Source organism: Diutina rugosa, assembly GCF_008704595.1.
Source record: "Diutina rugosa strain CBS 613 chromosome Unknown scaffold20_size193122, whole genome shotgun sequence".
Lineage (NCBI taxonomy): Eukaryota > Fungi > Ascomycota > Pichiomycetes > Serinales > Debaryomycetaceae > Diutina > Diutina rugosa.
Window position 1 is genome coordinate 142,064 of NW_022995162.1, and position 25,578 is coordinate 167,641.

The window sequence follows — 25,578 nt, forward strand, 5'->3', positions numbered from 1 at the left end:
AGGAGAATTAGCAAATGCTGATACTTTTAGATGTTTTTGGTGTCCCGTGGCGGAGTTTATAAGTTGCAGCGAACAGCGCGCAATCGATATCTGTCACTTCATGCTACAGTTGAGGAAAGTGGTGACGATCCTCGGGTTGATCACCGTTGCCTATGCTTACTTAGCGGTTCCCGTGTTGTATGCATCCCACAAATTGGTCCCTGGGCTCTGGGATGAAATCGGGCGAGATTGGTCGAGCGCTTACAGTGGCCAGGATGTCACTAACATGGTCAGGAAAGCCATCACCCCGTGTCTGCTGGACGAGTATTTGATTGTCAACATGCCCGGCCTCACTCAAGAGGACATGAACGATCGATCGGAGTGGCCCTTCCTCGAACGTTACCTTCATATGGCCCTGACAGTGGTGGGCGCCCCTTGGGTGAGAGACCCGCTCGATATTGAATACCTTGAGCTGTACATCATTCAACAATGCGAGGCGGAGACGATTGTCGTGTCCAATATGAGAGATGAAGAAGTACCCCAGTATCTCGATACAAGAACCCGTGTGATTCGGGTAGAGTATGAGGAATTGGACGCTGAAGATTTGGACCACCGCCATGAACAACTCCGAGACGCCGACGAACTTATCAGAAAGATCTTGAGAAAGCTTCCGTCTCCTCATTACTCGATTATCGTTACCTCGGATACTCCTGTCAACGTGCACCCTATTCCCGCCCACATTACTGAAGAGAACCCGGACATCTACGGTATCTTCAATAAAATCATCAATGATCCCAAACGTGAGGAAGAGGTCGAACGGAATGATCGTTTCCATAAGGCTGAGCCTGATTGGATTGAATCGAAACACTCGAACGAGCGTTATTTACGCAATCGCCGCGACGATGAAGTACACTTCTTTGATTACGATCTATGGACTAAAAACGACAAAGTGGTCATGACTATATTCCTTATGGTTTCGACGTTGGGGCTTATGAAATTGCGCTCGATGTTCAACCATTTGATCTATAGACAAAAGGGAGTTGACTTGACTCGTCCTTCCAAGACGAGAAAAAAGGAATGATCGCCAAGTGACACTGATAACAGTAATTACTGAGTAAGCTATTAATTATCGATGAATAAGAAGCGAAGAAGAACCTTTTGAAGCAACCCAAAAACGTCGCCAGTTCGCGTTTAAACCAGCTTATTATACATGTTGTGGTAAGAGATGCGAACTCGGTCTATCGCGTAAGCCGCATGAACGGCACCCCGCTCATTGGCGGACTAGCGAAGCCCGGACGGCGTTGTAGGAGCGGGTGGTGTCGACTTATGCATATAAGTGGGTTGAATCCGCCACATCTAGACTTCATCTGGTTTTATACCTAGTCTTACTGTGGCTGTATTCGGGACACCTTTCTTAGATAGGGTTACGTAATCATCACTATACACGACTATCGACTACCTTCTTCCCTCACATGTATATACATCAATTGCAAAAGCTAAACCGCCTCTGAAGTGATATGGATTCCATTCTTGCGAACCCTAGGTTTGGCAACGGGTTTGTCACGATTAGTTTCGCTTTCTTCTTCGTAACCATCATCTCCTTCATCACTGACTTCTTCTTCGCTGCCTTCGTCATCATCATCGTCATCATTATCGTCAGTGGCAGATTCCTCCTCCAGAAAATCGTCGTACTCGCCGTCAGAAACAAGAACGGACGCATCAAAGTATAACAGAGGGTCCAAGCCAGTTATGTCTGCCAGGACAGCGTCGCCATCCAAGAGCAACTCACTCATAATCTTGCCGGTGCCTGGAGCATTATTGATCCCCCAGCACAGGTGACCCAGAGCCAAGTACAAGTTCTCCACATTAGTTTCACCAATCAATGGTCCCAGCAGTGAGGGGACATCAAGGACTGGTAAGTAACACGCCTGCTTCTTCAAGATATGACCCCTGCGCAAATTTGGTGAGATCTTACCCACTTGCTTGAACAACTCGTCGCACTTGGATTTGACTACTTCAACGTCGTCCGTAGTTTCGGGAACGTCCACTGCCAGATCGCCTTCGCCACAAACATACACCTCGTCCTGACGGGCATAAATCTCTGGCGAAATGTACAGAGCAGGCCCCGTTTTGAACTCAGTAAAGATAGCATAAGGGGACACGGGCTGGTCTTTGAAAGGTGCCACCGTGATTGAGTGGGCCCGTAGTCCCAGAATGGGGCAGTCGGGTAAAATTTTCAGTGTCCAAGGGCCGACGGAAAGCACGATCTGGTCCCCTTGTAATTTAACCAGACCCTGGTCTTTCAGCTTGACCAGTGTGGGGGTATAGGCAACGCCGGTGGCACGCCCAGTTTCCATGGAGAAAAGAATTTGATTGACCTTACCAATGATCAAATCAATCAGTCCCTTTGAGTCTTCAACCGCCTTTTTCAAAAGGAAATTGGTAAATTTATATGGGTGTACTTGTGCAGTGGTATCAGTGCCCCCCAAGCTCAGGCAATTATCGATTAAAGACAGGGATATCCAGTTGAGGTCAGGGGGAAGCTTGGTGGCACTTTTCGCTGCCAGCGACCTCGTCACTCTCAGTGTCTTTTTAGGCGGTTTGTCCAGGCCTAACAGAGTGGACAGAGAGTCCAGGTCATGCGGTTGCTTATATGTTTCCTCGGTTACAAACACGGGGTCGTCGTCGTCAAAGTCGTGGTCTTTCAAATGTGATAGATCGCCTTCCAACAGCACCGTGGTAAGGCGACGGTACCCCCATTCCTCTTCACCGTTGTATTTATCTGACAATTCTTGGTGTAGATCGAACGATAAGGGGACGATTTGTTGGGGGAACGCCCATAATGCAAGTAAACCACCGGCCTTACCTGAAGCACCGCCGGCAACCCGTTTAGACTCGATGATGGTGATGTGATGAGTGGCAGGGTCGAATTTGGGATGGTGGACGATGTAGTACGCTGTGCAAACACCGATGATACCGGCACCCACTATTATGATATGCTTTTTACCCTTGTGGTTGCCCAGCGGGCTCAGAGAAAACTTAAGGTAGTCTGACATAGGCTCAGCAATCTCGGTCCACACGAAGCTCGACGGGGTTGGTGATGGTGATGACAGCGGCGGGGATGTCGAACGGGGGAGAGGTCGTGACGGAGCGGGGCGACGCCAATGGGCACAAACGTGAAAGAGACGGGCAGGTATTCACCAAGGGTCTTCCAACACGAGGGGGGGCTAACACTTAGCGGCACACGTGAAGCTAAGTCTCTGCAACGGGCTCCCTGACAATCGACGTAGGTGAAGCGATTACCGAACAAAGTCGTCGTGGTAGTGCGCTCCTCAAACGACCGTGCGACTTTCCGTAGAGGCGGAAAATTTTGTGGGATGTGCAGAACGGGGTCGAACGGGTGCACCGGGTGACAATGAGATCCAGCAGTAAATAACCCAGCATGAAGGTGAAACAGAGGTCCGCCCGGCACGCCTCGACCTATGATGTCGGTATATACGCAGTAGCCGTGCTGGTGGCGACTCGAGGTCATCGACAATTTGCCACCATATCCCTCTACATACTCTAGGTGGAACAGCGGGGCTCTATTGCAAGCTGTGGTGAGCGCTGGGTGAGGCACCTCGTCAGTGCTTGACGCTGCTGATACCTAGTAGCGAGAATGTGGCAGGACCAGTGGTAAGAGTTACGCTGGGAGGGGCTTACACAACGCTAATCTTCGCGAGTAGATTAGATCCTAGTAGATAATTAGGGGGTGCGGGTAGCTTCGACCAAGGGAATTGGCCAGCGAGGTGATTGCTCCTGATACACTTGGTCTCTATAAGGTTTAAACTATGGAGCAATATTTGTCAGCGAGGGAGGGAAAAATCAGAAAACGGTGCTATAAGCGGGTACCGATGACCTGATCGCAGTGGCAGTGGGCCCACTGTCGCATTCGCATACACACCACCAGCCTTCAACGGGGAGGCGAGAACCAGGGAAAAAATTGCCAGCTGTCTACGTCATCAGCATCGTAGATTGACTTGCTATTGTTGACGCTTCGATGGCCCATGGTGAGTGGCTAATGCCATCCCTGATGCATAAACAATTGACAATATACACTGCAGCCATTACACAGCCATTACGCACCTCCGTGGCCTAGATCATGTGAAAATAAACAATTTAAGAAATAGACTCGCTCGGAGTTTAGATCATATAGTTGCTAAGCACTGATGTTATAATACATTGAGACTAAATATACTCGAACTGCTAACTACTGATAACCATACTCGCGATAAATTACACTCTTTAAATCAGCCTTGCGAGCACCACCCTGTTTGGACGAAGAAGTCATGGATTTTCAGAGCCTTATTCTGATCGATCTTGAGTAGTTGACGGGCATCTTTCTTCTTAAGTACACCATTGTTTTTGATCGCCTCTTTAAGCAACTGGTCTTTGATGGCAAGGTACGGCTTGGGAAGGATCTTCAACAGGTTGCACAATTGCCTCTCTGCAGCAGACAACAACTCATAATCAGCCGCTTTAGAAATGTCGAGAGGCGCCCGCGCCGACGGCTTTGGTTTGTAACCCGACTCTGGTCCTGGCAGAGCCGAGTACACTTTTCGAATGCCTAATTGCTGAGGGTTTCTGGACCCATTGGCGATACGACCTAGAGCGGCCCCGCGACTGATCCGATCTTTTTCGAAGGTGTGGCCGTCATCAAGTTTCGTAATCCCATTCATTCGCCACGTTTGCAATTGATGTATTCTCAATCGACAGTTCAACTCAGTAAGGAGATCCCGCGAGAACTCGGCAAAGTCGTCAGGGGTAAGCACACGAATGAATGCGTTGAATTTCTTCGCCAACTCCTTACCTTCCTTCAGTTTCTTCTTGTCGTTACTGATGTTCTTACGGTAGTCAATTAAGTGGTTCAACAACATGACCCGCTTGCGCTCGGCTCTAGTAGTAAGCCGCAGGTTGTAGATGTCCAATATGGTGAGCTTAAGCTCGGTTTCCTGTGCCAGGTCGTCGGGGTCAAAGATGAGATCCTTCACCGGCACTTCGGCGTCGTTCTCCGCCTCGTGGTCAAACTCCAATCTGCCCGGCATGTAACCTTGGATTTCGTGACACAAGGGGGTCGACGCCACCGTCTTCACCTTCAATGAAAGCGGCATCAGCTTGCGCGCCTCGAGTCTTTGTTTCCGTTCCTCCAAAAATTCTCGAGGCAGCACCAGATCAAACTTATCAGTGACCTCGGGTATAGGGTATAATGGGCTCTCGAGGTAGACATTGTGGTAGTGCTTCGCCACTTCCTCCTTGGTGCGGTGGCCGATGTGGTCACTGATGTCTTGCCAGTTGCCGAGCCCAAAGGTTTCGCACCCTTGGATCAACATGAGCTCTTCGTCAGCGCCCCAATCACGCTCGAATATCGGGTACGTGTTTTGCTCAATGACGCTGTAGTCGTGCCACGGCTTGTGGTCGCCGGTGGACAGGCCACTCGCGAAGCACGGCACGCAGAGATCGTAGTCGGTGCACACCGCACACTGAATACGTATACGGTTGGTGCAGTCGCTCAGGCACACATCGCAATGGAACAACTTAGTCTTGTCCATCTAGAGTATGTGTTTCTGTTTGGTGGCGTGGACGGTGTCACTGCCGTTGGAGCCTCTCTGTTTTTTCTCGCGCAAACCACTACTAGCTGCGCGCTCGCTGGATGGTACCAGAGGAAAGTGTTTGATTTACCGTAAAGATAATAGAAGAGAGATTGACGATTTTGATAAATCATGAACCTGTTCAACTGAATTCTTTGCAATAATTAAATTTTATTTTCTACGTCAGTGGAAGCCCAATATAGAAGGATCGTGTTTAACGCTTTGATCAAATTCACGTCACTTTAAATGGGTTCCGTTACGGTTAACTCGTCCTAGTGAATTTGAATCTCTACTAAATCTTGGTGGCTTTCACCTCTCAAAGCACGCAATATGTTTGCGTCACAAGATAGACGCCAAGATAGTGTCTACCATAAATAAGCAGCTTCAACAAATTTCCTCAAATAAAACTCAAGCTACTTGAGACAATCGGATATTGACGTTTGATAAAACGTATCGGTCACGATGATATCATCTAGTCGTTATGGTACTCTACTTCAAACTTTACATGCAAGGTACACGCGTTCATACACTAATGAACAATATACCCCATAAAATCATCAAATCTCACGAGGAAGCACCCACACCTCCAAGCGAAGTATTCACGAGCATTCAGCGTACTGTTATTGATGAGATGATGATGGTCAGTGTAGATTTATCCGTAGTGGCTATAGTTGGGGTAGGGTGAATTTTGGTCACGTGCGTTAGGGTTGACAACCCCCGCGGCCGCGGACGCCGGGATCCTCTGGCAGAAAAAAAATCTGCGTGAAAAATGCTAGCCGGAACAAAGCTTTTTCATACAAGATGGTATGTACCTTTGAGTTGTCACGAACCGACGGACAATACGTCGTGGGGAATGCTGAACAAATGACTAACAAACTAGGGTCGTGTTAGAACTAAGACTGTTAAGAGAGCCTCCAAGGTCCTCATTGAAAGATTCTACCCCAAGTTGACTCTTGACTTCGAAACCAACAAGAGATTGACTTCGGAAATCGCCGTCATCCAATCGAAGAGATTGCGTAACAAGATCGCCGGTTACACCACCCACTTGATGAAGAGAATCCAAAAGGGTCCCGTCAGAGGCATCTCGTTCAAGTTGCAAGAAGAAGAAAGAGAAAGAAAGGACCAATACGTCCCCGAAGTTTCTGCTTTGGACTTGTCGCACACCAACAACGGCCAATTGGAAGTCGACTCGGAAACCGCCGACTTGATCAAGACCCTCGGTTTCAAGATCCCCGTGCAAGTTGTGTCGATCTCTGCCCAAAGAGGCCCCAGAAGATTCGCCAAGAGAAACTAATTGTACACATAGAACAACTTTTAATAAAAGGAAAAAGGATGGAAAAGTTCAACTTTGTAACGACGTGATTGTAGATGTTTTAGACTTCTCTAAGATCTGGTCGTCGCAGCCGCTCCAGTATTAATCTGAAGACAGTTCTTCTCACCAGTGAGTACTCTCACTTAGAAATATATTATGAACACAACGACACGCGTAACCTGAACAGTTTAACAAATTCAAAACCTTCCTCTTATATAGCTCAGTTCACTGTTCATATTTATTTTCGCCGGGCCTTGGCAAATCGGTGACCCCACTAACGCGACGTTGGATCCCTATATTTGACCACGCGCACCTTCCACAACCAACCCATATGAAGACGCTTTCCATCGTCACCGCCTGGTTGGCAACTGCCGTCGTCGGCCAGTGGTACCCTGTCGACCGCAAAGGTGAGATACCCAGTCTCGTCCCCTTCAGCACCGGCGAAGAGATGCCCCTCGATTGCATCGATCGTAATATCGACACCGGCGAACACAAGTTCGATGACAAAAACCGGATCATGTATGCCCCGTTCCCGATGTGCAAAGAGACCGAGCGTCCGTTGCTGCTTAAATACGGCGTGTCTGAAGACATCGAGTGTACTATTTACTTCTCAGATACCTTATACCATTTGTTCCAGCTTTACATCCACGAGGACGCTCCCTTCCTGTGTCGTTTCCCTTACTCAAACGAGAAGTCGTACATTGAAGCTGGTGGGGCTCAAGTACCTATCACTTTCAATTTTAGAGGGCAAGTCACTGATTCCAAGGTGGAAATTGACCCCAACATGAACGTGTTGTTGACCGGCAACAACGGCGGCATTGTCCTGGCTGTGGCCTGGGGCTCGGGTACCAACACCACCCGTGTGGTCATTGGTGACGAACTCAAGCTTAAGTTTGCCGTGAGATGGGCTCAAGTCCCCATTGAAGGTCTGAACGGTGCCCTGACCCCTGTCAAGGACGGGTGGTACAAGTTGCCCACCAAGTTCATCTCGGAAACTCAATATTTCGCTCTGATTTTGGCGGCGGTGGTGGTGTCGGCGGCACTTACCCTTATCTTCTCGTACAAGCGGGTGCTGTCGAAGGTGAAGACGGCGTCGTGGGCTGACGAAGAAATTACTAAGAACGACTAGACTCTTTCACCAATTACACATATCTAACTACAAATACAAGGACAATTTTTCTTAGCGATGACGTTTATTGATGATTAAAGTTGAACTCTATGCTTTCACCTTAGTGATGATCTTGCGTACAATCTCATTGACCTTAGTGTTCTCTTCGGTGATGAACTTAGCCTCCAATTGTTGGCAGAACTGCTTAGTGAGCTCGGGATTGGGCTTACGAGCTTTGTAAGCTAAGAACTTGTTGACAGATAATTGCAATTGGTCAGCGAAGTCGGGGCTGTCGACGGTCACGGTTCTAATCGGTAAAGTGATATCGAGTAAATGCGTGCGTACGTCGTCAGAGTGTTCACGATTGAGTTCGTCCAAGACGTGGGAGTATAAGTAGTTGCGCTGGTCGAACTTGTCGAAGATGGCCAAAAACTTGTTGGCAGTGGAAAATGGCGTTTCTCTGGTGTGTTTGGGGAGGGTGGTCATGGCAGCATCGAAGATGGCAAGGGCGACGTCACCCTTAAGCGCCGGGTTGGTATCGGGGTTACCCAACATGTTCAAGTCAGCTTCAGGCAATTGGGTGAGCGTCTTTTCGTCGTCGTCAGGCAAAGCAATCTCGTCAGCCTGTAATTCTTCCTCGGTAGTCTTCTCCTTACGTTCTTGTTCCATATCGGCAGCTTGGGCTTGTTCACTAGTGAGACCAAGCAACTTCCGCCGGGCTAAGAGCTTAGCCACGTAGGTCAATTCAAACTGACAGTAAGCCAACCACAACCGGGTCGATTCACTATTGAGCCGGAGCCCTCTTTGGAATAACAGCCGCGCACCCAGGGCGTTGGAGTTTTCTTCAAATTCAAACTTCGCCGCTGAAAGCCAGGCATCGATATTTGTCGGCTGAAGTTGAAGCAATTTAGAGTAGACTTCGTAGATGACTTTGATGGCACCATTCTCACGAGCGACATCGAGATAGGTGAGCCAAAGATCGTTTTCGGCGGGAAACTTATTCACCGCTCGTTCAAGCACAAAGAGACGGCGACGCATGCTGGCGTGCTCCAGGGGACCCCCGTGTTCAATGTGTAACCGTTCAAGACGTTTAAGTCGAAGTCTTTCAACGTTCTTCTCCCATTCGACGTACTTTAAGAAGTCTCTAGGACGAGCACCACGCCCCGTGATGCGCTGTTCAAAGTCGGTACGCTTACGCATAAGCATGGTGATTTCACTCTTGGTGAAGACCCCCTTCTTCTGGAGGTCTTCAAGTTCGGGGATACTCTTTTCGAGGAAGAATCTGACCTTGGACATTGGACTTCTCGACTGGTACCCACTATCGCGCGATGAGGTTTATGCGCGCCCTGTACCCGGTACGATGAGAGGCAGCGAGCGAATCCATCAGGAGAAAATTAGACTTGAGAATGAATAGCTTATAAAAAATGAACTAAATTGAGTTTAAATTGACAAATGGGGATGGGTGGTAAGTTGGATACGGGCTGGAACCAAAAAAAGTGCTCCAGGTGGGGTTTGAACCCACGACTATCGCGTTGCTTAAACGGATGTGCTCTTTGCATAAGCAAACCGGGATTTCCAGTTACCTTATAAGCACGATGCTCTGACCGCTGAGCTACTGGAGCTAGGAGTCGAACCAGTGTTGTGTACCAAGTGTTTAACCACTAGGCAACCGCGCTAAGTCCGGAGAAAAGAGATTTTGGTGTATATATAGGCACGTAGATATAGTGCATTTTTGCCCCTCAAAATCGCCATTAACCGTGGAATTGACACAAAATACTGTACTAGACCTATTATAAACAACTTAATGAATCAATTGAAGCAGCTACAATGTACCAATTGAGTAATGCAGACCCAATTGTATGCCCCTATTTGTATGGACCATATCTCGAGTTATCTTCCCAAAAGACTCTTCAATGGGTACAATTTAACGTTAAATACATAATTCTAGCATGACATTTTCATCCTATGAGCGTTAGTGGCACGCAAGCGAGTGATCAGGGCGGCTACCCCAGATATAGTTTCCAAGCGCAGCCCCAACACCCACTGCAATCATCAACCAACCGTTATAAGTCATGAAAACAAGCATCAACCAAAACGAAAACCCCACCTGTATCCCATACAACACCCCACGAGTGACTTTATACCGCTTAACAGAATTATTGCTAAGGCCAACGACGTTACCCCGTGTACGTTCATCCCAGGCAACGACACGAGCCTTAAGCCATTCGTACCCCGCAGTGAGGGCAATAACGGCGATGATAGTCAATACGAAATCGGTAAATGTGCGGATGTGCCACCATTTGAACACCACACAAGTATTCTTCCAATCCCAGGTGAAGATCATCTAGATGTTAGTTATTAACCATTTCGCTTTCAATAATTCGTATACTCACGTTCATGGAGCACTGGTCGTCTCCAGGGGTGCCGTGGTCGCCATGGCCAGGCATGGTGTGGCCCGGAGGCATATCGTGGCTCGGGGGCGAGTCGTGCCCTGGCATGTCGTGGCCGGGAGTGTTTTGCATGACGCCCATCAAGTCGATGTTATGATGCTGGCCTCGATTCATGTGGGGCATTATATATATAGTGTTCCAGCAGGTGTTCTCGGCGTAGCACGACGTTGACGATGACGCGGCTTATCGAGTGATTAACTGTCCCGATTAGTGCGAGTCCGACCAACTCCGCCAACAACGCAACGAGTCAAACTGAGGGTTTCTCGATGTTTAAGTGTTGATTTTAATGTCCGTGTCTTTCCTAAGGTTTTGTTTCTCGTTACAAAGTCGAATTAAGGGGTGAATTGTGGCTTTATCAGTAATATCTGTATATCGCGTTTGGTGAGGCGCTGTATGGGCCGATCCCGGGGTTTGATCGGTGCATTCCCAGTTCCGCTTCTAAGCAGTTGAGGCCTGGCAATATCCCACAGCTAGAGAATGAAGATCCTCGATAAGGAAGAAAGGGAGGCTCACATCCAACACATCACTGCTGAAGGAGCCAAAGGTTTGGTCTACGGGGCCATCGTGCTGGCGGGGATCTTCACTTACGCCAAATATAAATACCCCGCCAAGTTTAGATCGTGGAACGCTCTGATCAAAACGGCGTTGGTGATCATTCCCACTATTGGCATTGCTGCGTTCTGGGCTGATCAGGGGCTGTGGGAGTTCGATAAACGGATGCACCATCGGGGCGAAGAACGGCAACGAACTCTCGACGAGTACCGCAGATGGAACCGCATTGGTCCTGTGGAGAAAGTGATGTCGCTGATTGATGACCATTCGGTACAAGTGTTTGTGGGTGCATTGGCGTTGGGGGCGTTCGCTTGGAAAAATACTAAGGGGGCTCGCTTAAATAGTGTACCTCCGAAAGTGTGGGCTCAGGGAGCTGTTGCTGCTCTAGGTTTGGGCGGTTTGCTTCTAGGCAATCATAAATTGGTCCAACAAAAACGGCAACACGAAAAGTCAATTGAGGTGACCACTAAGTGAACCGGTAATGAACTTGAGAAGAACGGAACTCTGAGTATTAGGAGGAATTGATTGATGATGTGTATACACAACTGTAAATAATTATAATTTGGCAAAGATTCGAACTTTGATGCTTAACTTTCACTTGGCTAACATATTGCAATTTAAGGAATTTACAGAAATTTTCTGTAAATGTTATATCTTGGACGGAAGTTTGTATCAATCAAAATTGATTGTAATCAAGCTGAAGCGACGTTAACCAGCATAGTACCATTGGTCTATATGTGATATTTTTAGTTTGAGCTAAACCTCGAGTACAACAGAAGTATGCGCTTTCAGTGGGGTGATAACCGGTACAATCTTCCTGATTACAGAATCTGAGTAAACACCAAATAGTACTCAAGCTTCAGTTCATAATTGAATTGTAGTTTAAAAGTCTATACAGTTCAAAATGGCCAGCTTGGACTGGTTGATTCCCCATTGCGATCGCACCATTGGATTAATTCCAAAATACGAATATACACAGCGATTAATGGCTAAAAACTTGGTTAAAAATATCCTTATACAGCATATTATAACTCTTCAAATTGATCAGCGTACGCCTCTAATGTAGTATCCTCCTCTAGTTGATAACGGAATTTTTCGCGACCAGTGGGATTCCTCATCACTATGGTCAAGCAGAAGGAACTCGTGGAGGACCGTCTCCAGGCGGTGGTGCTTACCGATTCGTTTGAGCTGCGTTTCCAGCCATTGGCCAGCGTCAAGCCACGTTGTCTTTTGCCTCTTGCCAACGTGCCCTTGATCGAGTACACTTTGGAGTTTTTGGCCAAAGCTCAAGTTCACGAAGTGTACCTCTTCTGCACTTCCCACGGCGAAGAAGTGCAACAATATATCAACCAGCTGAAGTGGGCCGACAACCGGGCGTTTACCATCAACGTGGTGTTGACGTTGGAGTCCCATTCGACGGGGGACGTCATGCGTGACATCGATAACCGGGGGATCATCACCGGGGACTTTTTGTTGGTCCAAGGTGACGTGGTCACCAATGTCGACTTTGCTAAAGCTATGGCCTTCCACAAACAGAAGAGAGCTACTGATAAAGACCACATTTTGACGATGGTATTGGCGTCAGCGCTGGCGACTCATCGCACCAGACTGCCCGATACCGGCTTGTTTGCCATCGATAAACAGAGTGACCGATGTATCTTTTACGACCCCAACATCGATCTGCCCGTTGGGATTGATCCGCTGTTGTTGGAAGGCGTTGACGAGGCCGTGGTGCGTAACGACTTGATCGACTGCCACATCGACATCTGCACTCCCCACGTGCCCCAGATCTATCAGGACGAGTTCGACTACCAGTACCCGCGGCTGGACTTCTTGAAACGGGTGCTTGATCTGGACTTGGTGAAGAAGACGATCTACGCTTATGTGGTGGACGAGTACGCCGCTAGAGTCGATTCTATCGATACTTATAAGAGCGTCTCGCAAGATATCATGGGCCGGTACGCGTACCCGCTTGTCCCCGAGCTTAACTCGTTTGATACTACGTTTAACGTTGAATTGGGACAAATCTATAAGGAGGAGAAAGTGGTGCTTGCGCAGAGCTGTACTATCGGTCAATTGACGATGATTGGTGGGCTTCTGCAAGTCGGAGAAGGCTCTCAACTTGAGCGACTGGTGATTGGTCGTAACTGTACTATCGGTGCTAATGTCATCATTGAGGATGCTTACTTATTTGATGGGGTTACCGTTGAGGATGGGGCCGTAATCAAGAATACTATCATTGGGCTGAGGGCAACCATCAGCGAACTGGTGGTAGTGGAACTGCTGGTGATTGGCTACAATGTTGCCGTGACTTCATCTGTATCGTCTAAGAAGCTTTCGGCTACGTTTATTGACGGTGATGACGACGAATTTGAGTGTGCTGAGCTCGACGACAATTTGTACGAGTTCAAACAGGACTTGGCGCAGGCGACGTTGTATTTGCACAACCTCAACATGCTGGACGAGCTGGTTAATCTGGTTTCCAAACGGAAGCGGAAACACTCGCGCAACCGGCGGATGTCCACAGCGCTGATGGCCGAGTTCTCCGACGAAGAGGACTTTGAGCCCGAAGCCATCGCTACTGTACAGAGAGCGCTCGACAATAACCACGATATTGACACCGCTGCCTTAGAGCTCAACACCTTAAGAATGTCGATGAACGTGCTGTACCACGACGTCAGATTAGCCACGGTGACGGCGTTCCTCAAGAAGATTTTGGAGTACATCAAGACCGACACCTTAAGCGCTGCTGAAGCCACCACTAAGATCTTTAAACAGTGGCTGCCGTTGTTCAAGAAACAGGTGTTTGACGCCGACGAACAACGCGATTTGCTCGACATTTTGCAGAACCAGCTCTCCGTTTTGGACTCAGCGTACAACTACATCATCTTTTTGCATGCCACTAAATGGCTCTACGAGTTGGACGTGTTAGAGGAAGAGCTGATTTTGGAGTGGTGGCACCAGTCGCCGCCGAAGAACGACCAGGAGACCCACGTGAGACTGGGGGTGGAGAAGTTTGTGGAGTGGTTAGAGGACGCCGAGGAGGAGTCTGACGACGAATAAATCCACGGTAGAGGTACACTAATAGAGTTAGAGAGAAAAATGACACGACAACTATAGTCCTTGAAATCGTATGGAATCACACCCGCAATTTCTTTTTCATCACGCCATGTGTACAGGAGCGGATCAAACACACCACCACTAAATTAAGTCTCAAGGACAACAAAAGTAACAATACTTCAAATAAAATTAGTCAACAGACACCAGTATTTCCATCAGAAAAACACTGGTATGTTTTGAGACCGGTTTTTTAGCTTTTACAAGTTATTTGCCTTTGCTGTCACATGAGCCATCGCGACTAAACGAGCGCGTCGTATAGCGCAGCCGCAGCCGCAGACGGTTAAATTTCACCACCAGCGCACCGCCTTTTCCATCAACACCCACCCATACACACGCTTCTCTGCCCGAATGTCCGTGTACGACGTGATTGTCATTGGCGCTGGCGTCGTCGGACCCGCGGTGGCGACGTCGCTCGCCCGCCAGGGGCGCCAGGTGCTTATTGTCGAGCGGGACTGGGCGCGTCCCGACCGTATCGTGGGCGAGTTGCTCCAGCCCGGCGGCGTCAAGGCCCTCCAGGAGTTGGGGATGATCGATGCCGTGTCCGGTATTGACGCTACCGACGTCACCGGCTATTATATCAAGTTTGGCGACGACGCCCTCGAGATCGACTACCCATACAAAGCTGACACTCAGGCGCCGCGCCCAGTTAAGGACGTGGCGACGGAGAAAAACACCCGTCTTCATAGCGACGCCACCATCGACGCCGACGCCTGGGAACGCGACCCCAAAGTACGCGGGGTCGCCTTCCACCACGGCGATTTCATCGGCAATTTGCGGAGCATCGCCAAAGCCGAGCCGAACGTCACCGCTGTCGAAGGGACCGTGACCAAAATTCTCTATAATGATGAAGGCGATGTTGCTACTGGGGTGCTGTGTAAGACCGGCGAGGGCGTCGTCGAGTACTACGCGCTGGTAGTGATTCTGTGTGATGGTATTTACTCCAAGTTCCGTAAGGAATTGACGAATATGGGCACTCCGCAAGTGGAGCTGTACTTTGTCGGTCTTCACATGAAGCACGCGAAGTTGCCGCTGAAGAACCGCGGCCACGTCGTCCTTGGCGACCACGCTCCCATCTTAATGTACCAGATCGCTCCCGATGAACTGCGCATCCTCTGCGCTTACCGCAGTCTGAAACCGCCCTCGCTGAAGAACGACGAGCTCTACCGGTTTATGATGGACGAGATCATCCCCGCCGTGCCCAAGATGACGCGGCCGGCGTTGCGGGCGGCGGCGAAACTGCGTAAGTTCCGCGTGATGCCCAACCAGTACCTCCCCGCCGTACCGCAACGTACCAAGGGGCTTATTGTCATTGGCGATGCCCTTAATATGCGTCACCCACTCACTGGTGGCGGAATGACGGTGGGGCTTAACGACGCCGTACTTTTGGCTCGGTTATTACACCCGCTGGTGGTTCCGGACTTAGATAACCACGACCAGGTGTTGGTGCAACTTAACAAGTTCCACCGGTTGCGGAAAAACTTGGACGCGGTGATCAATACCCTTTCCATTGCCCTCTATGCTCTTTTCGCTGCTGACCGTAATGCCCTTAAAATCTTACAACGGGGCTGTTTCCGCTACTTCCAGCGCGGTGGACTGTGTGTGCTGGGTCCCATTGGTTTACTTTCGGGGATGTTACCGTTTCCGATGCTTTTATTTAACCATTTCTTCAGCGTCGCCTTCTACTCGATCTACCGCAATTTCGGCGACCGGGGCATTTTCGGGTTCCCCATTGCCTTGATGGAGATGATCGACGTGCTAGTCACCGCCATCGTCATCTTTACCCCGTACTTGTGGCGTGAATTAGTGTGTTAACAGGGTTTAGAGGCCTTTAATCCCCTCATCATTGTCCTGCATACACTCCGAGAAAAAAAACGCAGCTGTCATCGCACGCGCACTCTCATCCGTCTGTTTCGGGCGACGGCGCCCTGAGATTTCTTGGCCCCCACACCCACAGCAAGTGCCAACGGGGCTGAGTCTCGTTTACCCCCGGTTTGTCTCCGCGATGGTTTCGGCGGTCCCCTGGCTCCACAAAGTGTTACTAGCCCTAAAACCAAGGCTTAGTGTCTGCGGCTGATACCACAAAATTTCAGCAACTCTCTAGCCATCAAATTGGCCCTGTACTCATGCCATAACTGCTCCTTATCAATGTCTGCTACCCCCCACCTCGTCAAACAAACCAGTCATGTTCAATAATTTTTACGTACCTGTATGCAGGCAACAACATCGGTGGGTTCGCCCCGCGCCTGCTGCCTCCGGCTAGCAGCCAGCACTTGCTCGACGGCCCTTCTCCCTTTAAAAACTCCTCCCTTTCCCGCCTCTGTCGTCACCAATTGCTCTCTGCCACTTCCCCCACTATTCGATATGGTCGACGAATCGTCTCCGTACGTGTGTGCCCGGCGGCCCGTCCAGTCGTGGTCCCAAGTGATCGAGCTGACGTTGAAGCTGTCGCCGGTTAACTGGTTGCTTGTGTTTGTCCCTTTCGGGATCATCGCCGGCTACATGAATTGGTCGCTGACGGCGATTTTTTGGCTCAATTTCTTCGCCATCATTCCCTTGGCGCTGGTGTTGGCGTACTCCACTGAAGAGTTGGCGGACACAGCCGGCGAGACGTTGGGCGGATTGCTTAACGCCACTTTCGGTAACGCTGTGGAATTGATCGTGTCAATCATCGCTCTCCGTGACGGGCAAGTGCGTATTGTCCAGGCGCTGATGCTTGGGTCGATGTTGAGTAACCTCTTGTTGGTGTTAGGGTGCTGCTTTATCGCTGGTGGTCTCACTCGCGAAAGGCAGCGGTTCAACCTCACTGCCGCCCAGACGATGACGTCGCTCATGGCGTTGTCGGTAGCGGGTCTCTTCATCCCCGCCGCGTTCCACTCGTCGCTTGGGTTACCGGAAAAGCCCGCCGACCCTCCGATGGGCACTTCCGGTAAGCACCAGGACGGCAACGACCTCATCCTCTCGTTGTCGCGAGGCACTGCCATCATCATGTTGATTGTGTACTGCTTGTTCTTGTTGTTCCAGCTTAAAACCCACAAGAAGTTATTCGAAGCGGAAACCACCGGCGACATCCATCTTACCGAAGAACCCAGCGGGCCCGTCGAACCCCAAATGACTACCTGGCAGCTGATCACGGTGCTCGTGGTGTCGACGGTGATCATCTCGTTCTGTGCCGATTACATGGTGTCGCTGATCGACGACATTGTCGAGCGTTCGGGGTTGCTGAAGACGTTCATCGGGTTGATTCTCATCCCCATTGTCGGCAACGCTGCCGAGCACGTCACTGCCATCGTTGTAGCGATGAAGGACAAGATGGACTTGGCGATCACCGTCGCCGTGGGGCTGTCGATCCAGATCGCCCTTTTCGTCACCCCGTTCATGGTGTTGGTGGGGTGGATGATCAACGTGCCGATGTCGCTTTACTACCTGACGTTCGAGACCGCAGTGGCGTTCGTGGCGGTGTTCATCACCGCGTTGGTGTTGAACGACGGCGAGCTGAACTGGTTGGAAGGGGCGATGTTGTTCAGCACGTACGTCATCATTGCCATCTCGTTCTTCTACTACCCTGACGTCAAGGGTTGAAGCCGAGGGTAGTCAGTTCCTGAATAATAAGCCAAATGTACAGTTGAGAAAATTATAGTAGTAGTCAATTTAGGGTTAGCTAGTGGCAATTTCGGACGAAGCATGCGACTATACGGGGTAGCTATTGTCGGGTTTACCCGCCACCCGCACGTAACTGCCTGTCGGCTAGCCGCAGATGGCCATTGTGTCCGGTGTTAGCGGCTAGTCGCTGGTGTCGGCGTCGTTTGTTTGTCTTTCGTTCACCCCCCATCGCGCTTTTAGCTAACTTAAAAGAGCTAGACGATCAGTGTCGGAGGCGACCTCCGGCGGCGTAGGCTTTGGGCTACGTATCCCATGAGGCTTTGTATACGAGCATTCCCCTGGAAACGAGTCCCGCTCGTACTATACGTCAGTGGACGTTTTGGCGACGCATTAGACTAGGCGTCGTCGCACAAACACGTATAAGGTTCACACCGCCAGGGCGCTGGGTGCAGAGAAATGGCACGAGGAAAAAAGAAAACGTAAGGGAGAGACAGTGCGGCGGGTGTAGCGAAGACGCGAAGATCAGGTGGGATCAACAACCACAACTAACAACCACTGTCTCAGATCAATTGCGGGGGAGGTTCTAAGGGATAGAGGTGAAACGGTGGGGAGACGGAAACGTACTGATTCCACCTGTACGCCAAGCGTGTGGGTGGGTGGTTGCCAGGCGGTAATTGTCCCAATGGGGCGGTGGTCGCCATAGTAACTGGTGGTGTGTGCTTCCTCCCGCACTATGACTGCGTGCGACGCGTTTTTTTTTTTTGGTAGCGATTAGGGCCGAAATTTTTACAGAATCGCTGGCAGAGTAGAATGAAGGGCGTGAACGGGGCAGAGGGGCTTATGCTCTTAGTACCCCAAAAGGACAACCGAAAATAGCCCACAGAGCGCCGAATTATATGACTTAGCCACCACTTAGCCCCGTCTAGACATCGCTACATTGCATACCCGTGACCCGGCGGTATTCAAGTAGGCGGTATTCAAGTACCATGATTGACTTCGCCTTGAGGGTCACACCACGGTAGTGCAAGGGTGGCACGGGTAGTGTGCGGTCTAGACCGAGGCAGGGCAGTTCGCACACAGGCTCCAGTGTCGCGACACCCGCCAGGAATTTCCATCACAAGCAGACACTTAGTATCAGCGCCAAACAATGGTTAGGCAACAATGGGCCCGAGGCAGCGTCGCCGTCCACCCACAATATGCTCGATTGGGGCGAGCGATGGCGTTAAGGGGGGCGATCACCCCCCCGTGATGGCGTCAAGGCGACGTCGGGGCTTTGCCAGCGTACCTCGCCGCAAGATCCTTGGGCCACGGTCAGAGACAGGAGCAGGGGTGTTTGTAAACACACCGCGCCAGGCAGCGCCGGGGGCACGGGAAATGTGGTCGGGGTCGTCGTAGGGACAACGAGGAAAGGCGGCAACGGTATGCCACAGGGTCCAAGACCGTTGAGAGGTGGTGTTCGCCGAGGTGGGTGTATCCACTCTGCCAGTGGTGAAACTAGTCAGTGTTTCGTGTTTATGATCTGAAACGACGACAGTTGTTACAGAGAAAGATGACAAATTCCGATTTGGGGTGACATCGGTAGCCTATACCAGTAGTTGAATAGAGGACGAAGGACATGATTTAGGGTGATCGTCGCCGGTGGGGGCCGGTTAGGCAGCCCCGGCAACTGGGCGCCCGGAGAAAAAACGCTCGACCTACATCCCCTGCATTGTCCTCTTGGCGTCGTCTGCAAATCACCACCGCGAGTGCGTCTGATGTACTCTGGGTGGGCGCGCGGGGGCGCATGGGCGCGGGCGCTAGCTGCCCCCTCGAGGCCTGGGGAATGTTTGGTGGCGGTTGCACGGTAGCCACCCCCATATTCAGTGGTGACCCTATTGTTACGTTTTGCCTCAAACATCAATGTTTACGCCCAATGGGTCAGCTTTCCAGGGCTCGCGGGCCCCTCGCACCGTCGCCACCCTATTTGACATTTTCCAGATTAGTTCGGCGCTCACCTGTCGGCTGGCGCTGGTGATTTTTACGGAGCGCGCGTCCGCATTGGGAATAATTCTACCGATACACGACGGCATCCAGCATATATAACCGGGCACCACCGCTTCGCTCCCTTCTGCCATTCCATCATCCCAATGCCCATGAAGTCAGAGTTGAAGATTTTCGCCAAGCAGCCCATCACCGACGAGATGATCGCGTTCTTGGTGGCGACGACGCTGCTGGTGATCCAGGTGAAGCCCCTGGCCAGTTGCTCGATGGGCGACGCCACGGTGCTGAAGCACACGGTGCTGTTGACCACCTTTATCAAGCGGCTCATCGCTTACTCCAACGTGCAAACGCCGACGTTGATGGCGACGCTCATCTACTTGAACAAGTTGCGCAACTTGCTCCCCGCCAACGCCGTGGGGATGGAGACCACCCGCCACCGCATCTTCTTGGCGGCGCTCATCTTGCTGGCCAAGAGCTTGAACGACTCCTCCCCGCTCAACAAACACTGGACCAATTACACCGACGGCCTCTTACTGTTGCAACAAGTCAACATGGCCGAGCGCGAGCTCATCGCCCTCTTGAACTGGGACATCACCATCAACGAGGACGAGTTGGTGGCAGCGCTCCAGCCGTTTTTGCTCGGGATCCACCACAAGTTGCAGCGCCAGCAATTGGCCGAGCAAGAGAAGAAGGCGCTGTTCTACCGGTTGTCGACCGCCCACCGCAAGCCGCTGTCGAACTCGAGCATCCTGACCTGCGCCCTGCTGCTGCTGGCGTCGCTGCTGCTGCTGCTGTACTCGCTCAACCTGCTGCCGTCGCTGGGGTTGTCGCTGATGCTGCTGTTGCTGCTGCTTGTCGACGACGCCGCCTACGTCCTCACCTACCCGGGGCGCAAGCTGGTGGCGCCGGCGCCGGCGCCGGCGCGGCCGCTGCGGGTGCTGTTCCCGCTTAAAGTGTTGAACACTCGCGCCTAAAGCGTCTAATTAGAGGTGAGAGCGCCGGTTAGCTTCTCCCTCCCTACATCACAGCAGAGAGCGACACACAATTCACATTGGTATATATTATTTTGGTTATTTAGGTATTTTTGGGATAATGACATAGAGACGTTATTTGGGACACCCGCTTGTAAACGCAGTGAATTCTCTAGCTGCAACACGCGTAATTTCGTGCGTCGACACCCATGTACGCTGGCGGTTAAGGGGGTGAGCCCCGTGACCGCGAGTGCGAAAATGTTTGCAGCCACCACCCTCTACAATTCACGCGCCTTTTTTTTTTATGTTTGATCTGCGCTTTTTGTTTTGCCCCCTTCTTTCAGCGTGCCCAGCCTGCATAACCTTCACCTACTACACCCCCAGAGAAATAAAAAAAGTAGGGCTATGCTATGTCGCGTGGCCAAAAATAGACCAAAGGAGACTAGCCAAGGAATGTTAGACAATGTAATGATAATCAGCAAATAGGTGAACCATGAAGTCTGCACATTATCAATTTAGAATAAGATGTCGTCGATTAATTGAGGAGTTTACTCCTTGATGCGGCAATTAATGGCCGGTTGCCGTTGGTAGTTTTTTTTTTTTTTTTTTTTCTTCCACAAAGGGACCNCTGCTTTGGGGTAAATACTGAGAGCGGGTGAAAAATTAAATTTTCTTCAGGGCCAAGACCGAGCGGTGACGGGTGTGGCCATTGTTTCCCCGTTGCACACAATAATGCCATATTTGGGGGTGTAATTGGGACAATGGCGTTACTGGTCGGCAATGTATACATCGTGTTTGCAAAACACCAGCCACCAACAATGGCACTTGTAGCTCTAGGAATTGGTAAGTGTAGCCGACTTTACCATCAATACAAGATGGACTTTCCAGATCAATTCACCTTGGCACCTTTAAAATGATCTACTGTACCTAGATATGAAAACAACCGGTAGCAATTGTTGGTATTTCCCTCCCTTGTACACCTAGTATCGGTAGTACCAAGTCTATTATCGTTTTCGCCGAGAGGGGAAAGCCACCGTCGGGTTCACCCGCTGGACATAAGTCGTCGTCTAGCTGCGTTTAGCCGAACGATAAACGGCGACGGCGATGAGGTGGGCAGAAAGTACGTGGACGCACTCTTGGCCTGATGTTGTGTATAAGCCAGCATCGCCGGACGCAACAATCTCAGGTGATAGTTACATTAAGCTTCTAAGCGTGTAAAAGCATTTTACTTACATATTATGTGGAGGAGTAGTGAAAGGGGAAAGGGGAAGAGAAGACTTCAGTGGGCGTGGGGGTCTTCCTTAGGAGGGTCAGGGGTCACGGTGATCATGGTGTCGATTCTCAAGATGGCCACACACGCCTCAAGCGCCGCCTTCAACAGCTTCACCTTCAGCACCGTCGGCTCCAACACCCCGTGGGTGACCTCGTTGACGATCTTACCCTCAATCAAGTCCAACCCGTAGTTGCGATATTTTTTCCGCTTGGCATCGGCCGCCGGCGCCAGCTGGCACGCGGCGTGGTAGGTGCGGAGCTTGGCCACCAAGTCCAGCGAGTCCTTGGCCGCGTTCATCGCCAACGTCTTGGGAATCACGAGCAACGCTTGCGCAAACTCGTAGATCGCCAACTGCTCGCGGGAGAACACCAGGGTGGCAAAGTTCTCCAAGTAGATGTTAAGGGCAGTTTCGGCAGCACCACCGCCGGGGACGACCGAACCCAGCTCAAGGGTGCGCTTCACCACCAGGAGCGAGTCGTGCAACGATCTTTCCATTTCGTCCAAGGTGTACTCGTTGGGCCCTCTCAAGATGATCAGGGCCGCTTGGTGTTGCTTAGTACCCTTGATCAAAATGCATTCATCGTCAGAAATTCTCGCTTGCACCACTTCGTCGGCGTGACCCAAATACAGCGATTCAAAGGTTTCTTCGCCTTCAAGGTTGGCGAGTGACAGCACCAAGGTGGCACCAGTAGCGCGGGCAATGCGACGCAAGTCTTCCTTCTTGCACCGTCTCACCGCCATCGCACCAGATTCAACGAACTCCTTAAGACAAAGGTCATCGATCCCCTTAGTGGTGAGGACGACGTTGGCGCCAGCATCGAGGATCTTTCTTATCCGTTCAATGATGATGCCGTATTCACGCTGACGGATCTCTTCCAACTGGTCGGGGTCGTCGATGTTGATTTGCACCCCCATCGCCATGCGGGCTTTCTGAAGGTTGATGTCCAAGCAGGCGATCTTAGCACCTTTAATTTGCTTCTTCATCGCTTGCGAAGCCACAGTACAGTTGAGAGCATAGCCGTCAACAAGGTACAGCTCACGCGCCAGCTTACCGTGGGCCTTAAGAATGTTGACTGCCTTCACGGGGTATTTCGTCTCGCCTTTCGAGTTCTGCGTCTTCACCTTCATCATCGCATCAACCACCAACTCGCCAAAGAAGTCCGAGTCGGGCCCAATCACTTTCGACAGCATCGAAGTCCGCGCCACGTTGACTAAGGTGTCCTTACCCAATTTGGACACCGGCTGCGAAAGCACGGTGTTGATATAAGCAATCAGCTCTCTCATGGCAATTCTGTAACCAGCAATGATGGTGGTGGGGTGGATCTTCATCTTGATCAATTCGTTGGCCCGCTTCATCAACTCGGCGGCGATAATCACGACGGAAGTAGTGCCGTCGCCCACCTCACGGTCTTGCTGCTGGGCCAAGTCGACGAGGATCTTACCGGCGGGGTGTTGGACGTCGAGCAACGCCAAAATCGTTGCCCCGTCGTTGGTGACGGTGACGTCACCAATGTCATCGACAAGCATCTTGTCCAACCCGACGGGGCCGAGGGACAGCTTGACGACATTGGCCACGGAGAGGGCGGCCATGACGTTCAGATTTCGGACGTCGTCCCCCAGGATTTTCTCCCCGCCAAGGAAGAGCGTGTCGGAGCGGGCATTGGAAATCATGGTGGTCGAGGGGTGAGGATGAGGTAAAAATTCCTGGGATCAGTGCGCCGCGGACGACCCGGAATCAGAGTGGGGAGAATGTGGGATGAGAAATTGAGTAACAGATGATGAGTAGGAAACAGTAGATAGTAGTAATGATATTGTGAAGAGTTACTTGGTTGATTTTCTCGTGGTGGCGTTGATGGAAATTGGCTATCGCTGGGTGAGCAATGAAATTTCGGAGGCGAAAAAGCGAGCGAACAAGCACTGAAAGAAAGTGAGGAAGACAGAATTAACATGTGTCCCTCAAGGTTGACAATCATTTGATGATCCGTTGGATGAATGGCTTCAGAAACTGTCATTGGTGTCTGTATCATCAATTCACTACTGCTTAGCTTTGTCCTTGTAGATTAGAGAGAAGACAGGGCTAAAGTGCTGTGACTGTAATTCCCTTATAGTTTAGAGAGAAAAAAGATAGCGAGCCTGTGCCAGTCGCGTCTAGACCGTATCTCTGATATGGACGCGGCGGGAGTGAACCAGACGCGATCTTCTCTGGATGGGAGCCATTAACAGATACAACAGAGCATAGGCCGACACCGTTGTTTTCTCTTTTAATATAATTGATTCAAACTTACTTCCGTAAGCGGTGGGAATGACAATAAACAAACGAATCACGCCACATCCACTTATCCTTGCCTACTTCGTCTACGGTCGACCTCTGGCTCTAGCCAACAAAATTTTGTAGGATGGCGGTGGTTCCTGACCATTTGATTGTCGTCACCATGTTAGGAAGCCGTACGCCCATCTGAAACATCGTCTCTAACCACCTTTGTGGTCTTGTGCTAGCAGTCGCACTCATTTTAGGCAAAACTCAATTCATCAACACCACAAACCCTCAGGCGCCATGTTAGCCAATTCCATCAAAACCCGCACTACGTCCATCCCACGGATGCTTGGGGTATTCCGCTATGTTGGTGCCATCTCTGGCGGGCGGGCGTTCACCTCGGTCGCCACCAGATTCCCTCACTTGCCCGCCGTTGCCATGGGCGACGCGAGCCAGGCCAAGGTCAACCAGATGAAGTTTGCCACTGGTTTCGGCGGCGTCACTGGTGCTATCAAGCCTTCGCCCGCTGTGCAATTGAACGCCACCGCCGCTGCTTCGGAAGGGGCGCTGAAGAAGAAGACCACCAAGCCTAAGAAGCTGGAAAAGGTCAAGTTGAGAGAGAAATTGAACCGGGAAAAGAAGAAGCTTAAGAAGATCGAGGCGGCGTTGAAGGAAAGACAAAAGTTGCTTGCTAGCCGCAGCAAGGACCGTCAAAAGAACCAGGAAAAGGAGAAGAAGGAAAAGGAGAAGAAGGAAGCGGAAAAGCAGAAGCGTCTCATCAATAAGGCGTTGCAACCGGTGAGAGGGTTGTCGTCGTGGTCGCTCTACATCAAGAAGAAGACCACCGCCGACAAGGACATGAAGCAATTGTCGGAAGACTTCCGCAACCTCAGCGAATCGGAAAGACGAGAGTACGAACGCCTCGCGGAAGAGTACAACGCCAAGTTGAAGGAACGGTACCCCGCCAGACCCAAGATCCCCCCTCTGGGCTACGCGTTGTACGTGCAACAGAATTTCCCCGCTGGCGTTACCGCCGCCGAGGCAATGACGTCGATGGCTAACGACTGGAGACAATTGTCGCCGGAGGAAAAGGAAAAGTATAACGTTGTCACCGAAGAGATCCGCGACAAGTTCAACGAGGAATTGAAGAAGTGGAAGGACCAGCGGGTGGCCAATTACCTTGAGGACAAGAAGAAGCCCAAGGTCGATATCTGAATTAATGTGAGAAATTATGTACTTGAAAAAAAGTGTTTGCGATTGGGAAACCCCCTTTGTGTAGAGTGAGACTTTGTCACCCCGACGTCAATCAGCCAAACCGCGTTTGTGGTTGATGTTGCTGTAGGCTTCGATCC

The 25,578-nt window shown here is 50.8% G+C and overlaps 13 protein-coding genes across 13 annotated transcripts; 9 read left to right on the plus strand and 4 right to left on the minus strand. All coding sequences in view use genetic code 12, as the record gives it.

The window, feature by feature from the left end:
• Positions 1 to 100: 100 nt before the first annotated feature.
• On the plus strand, positions 101 to 1,060 carry BIG1 (Big1p; the record flags this gene model as incomplete). The annotated part of the gene is made up of 1 exon (XM_034156638.1): positions 101 to 1,060. One exon carries the CDS (start codon positions 101 to 103, stop codon positions 1,058 to 1,060), a length of 960 nt encoding a protein of 319 aa, XP_034011409.1.
• A 415-nt stretch (positions 1,061 to 1,475) lies between these two features.
• DIURU_003833 (uncharacterized protein) lies at positions 1,476 to 3,035 on the minus strand (the record flags this gene model as incomplete). The annotated part of the gene is made up of 1 exon (XM_034156639.1): positions 1,476 to 3,035. One exon carries the CDS (start codon positions 3,033 to 3,035, stop codon positions 1,476 to 1,478), a length of 1,560 nt encoding a protein of 519 aa, XP_034011410.1.
• Positions 3,036 to 4,268: 1,233 nt separating this feature from the next.
• On the minus strand, positions 4,269 to 5,567 carry ADA2 (chromatin-binding transcription regulator; the record flags this gene model as incomplete). Its single annotated transcript, XM_034156640.1, has 1 exon — positions 4,269 to 5,567. The coding sequence occupies one exon, from the start codon at positions 5,565 to 5,567 to the stop codon at positions 4,269 to 4,271; it is 1,299 nt and encodes a 432-aa protein (XP_034011411.1).
• Positions 5,568 to 6,407: 840 nt separating this feature from the next.
• Positions 6,408 to 6,900, plus strand: RPS17B (40S ribosomal protein eS17; the record flags this gene model as incomplete). The annotated part of the gene is made up of 2 exons (XM_034156641.1): positions 6,408 to 6,410; positions 6,505 to 6,900. 2 exons carry the CDS (start codon positions 6,408 to 6,410, stop codon positions 6,898 to 6,900), a joined length of 399 nt encoding a protein of 132 aa, XP_034011412.1.
• A 349-nt stretch (positions 6,901 to 7,249) lies between these two features.
• Positions 7,250 to 8,047, plus strand: DIURU_003836 (uncharacterized protein; the record flags this gene model as incomplete). Its single annotated transcript, XM_034156642.1, has 1 exon — positions 7,250 to 8,047. One exon carries the CDS (start codon positions 7,250 to 7,252, stop codon positions 8,045 to 8,047), a length of 798 nt encoding a protein of 265 aa, XP_034011413.1.
• An 87-nt stretch (positions 8,048 to 8,134) lies between these two features.
• DIURU_003837 (snoRNA-binding rRNA-processing protein) lies at positions 8,135 to 9,322 on the minus strand (the record flags this gene model as incomplete). The annotated part of the gene is made up of 1 exon (XM_034156643.1): positions 8,135 to 9,322. The coding sequence occupies one exon, from the start codon at positions 9,320 to 9,322 to the stop codon at positions 8,135 to 8,137; it is 1,188 nt and encodes a 395-aa protein (XP_034011414.1).
• Positions 9,323 to 10,953: 1,631 nt separating this feature from the next.
• On the plus strand, positions 10,954 to 11,502 carry DIURU_003838 (uncharacterized protein; the record flags this gene model as incomplete). The annotated part of the gene is made up of 1 exon (XM_034156644.1): positions 10,954 to 11,502. One exon carries the CDS (start codon positions 10,954 to 10,956, stop codon positions 11,500 to 11,502), a length of 549 nt encoding a protein of 182 aa, XP_034011415.1.
• A 648-nt stretch (positions 11,503 to 12,150) lies between these two features.
• On the plus strand, positions 12,151 to 14,091 carry GCD6 (translation initiation factor eIF2B catalytic subunit epsilon; the record flags this gene model as incomplete). Its single annotated transcript, XM_034156645.1, has 1 exon — positions 12,151 to 14,091. One exon carries the CDS (start codon positions 12,151 to 12,153, stop codon positions 14,089 to 14,091), a length of 1,941 nt encoding a protein of 646 aa, XP_034011416.1.
• Positions 14,092 to 14,496: 405 nt separating this feature from the next.
• ERG1 (squalene monooxygenase) lies at positions 14,497 to 15,960 on the plus strand (the record flags this gene model as incomplete). Its single annotated transcript, XM_034156647.1, has 1 exon — positions 14,497 to 15,960. One exon carries the CDS (start codon positions 14,497 to 14,499, stop codon positions 15,958 to 15,960), a length of 1,464 nt encoding a protein of 487 aa, XP_034011417.1.
• A 549-nt stretch (positions 15,961 to 16,509) lies between these two features.
• VCX1 (Vcx1p) lies at positions 16,510 to 17,727 on the plus strand (the record flags this gene model as incomplete). Its single annotated transcript, XM_034156648.1, has 1 exon — positions 16,510 to 17,727. The coding sequence occupies one exon, from the start codon at positions 16,510 to 16,512 to the stop codon at positions 17,725 to 17,727; it is 1,218 nt and encodes a 405-aa protein (XP_034011418.1).
• Positions 17,728 to 19,874: 2,147 nt separating this feature from the next.
• On the plus strand, positions 19,875 to 20,702 carry PCL2 (cyclin; the record flags this gene model as incomplete). Its single annotated transcript, XM_034156649.1, has 1 exon — positions 19,875 to 20,702. One exon carries the CDS (start codon positions 19,875 to 19,877, stop codon positions 20,700 to 20,702), a length of 828 nt encoding a protein of 275 aa, XP_034011419.1.
• Positions 20,703 to 21,978: 1,276 nt separating this feature from the next.
• Positions 21,979 to 23,643, minus strand: TCP1 (chaperonin-containing T-complex alpha subunit; the record flags this gene model as incomplete). The annotated part of the gene is made up of 1 exon (XM_034156650.1): positions 21,979 to 23,643. The coding sequence occupies one exon, from the start codon at positions 23,641 to 23,643 to the stop codon at positions 21,979 to 21,981; it is 1,665 nt and encodes a 554-aa protein (XP_034011420.1).
• An 883-nt stretch (positions 23,644 to 24,526) lies between these two features.
• GCF1 (Gcf1p) lies at positions 24,527 to 25,441 on the plus strand (the record flags this gene model as incomplete). Its single annotated transcript, XM_034156651.1, has 1 exon — positions 24,527 to 25,441. One exon carries the CDS (start codon positions 24,527 to 24,529, stop codon positions 25,439 to 25,441), a length of 915 nt encoding a protein of 304 aa, XP_034011421.1.
• Positions 25,442 to 25,578: the final 137 nt, after the last annotated feature.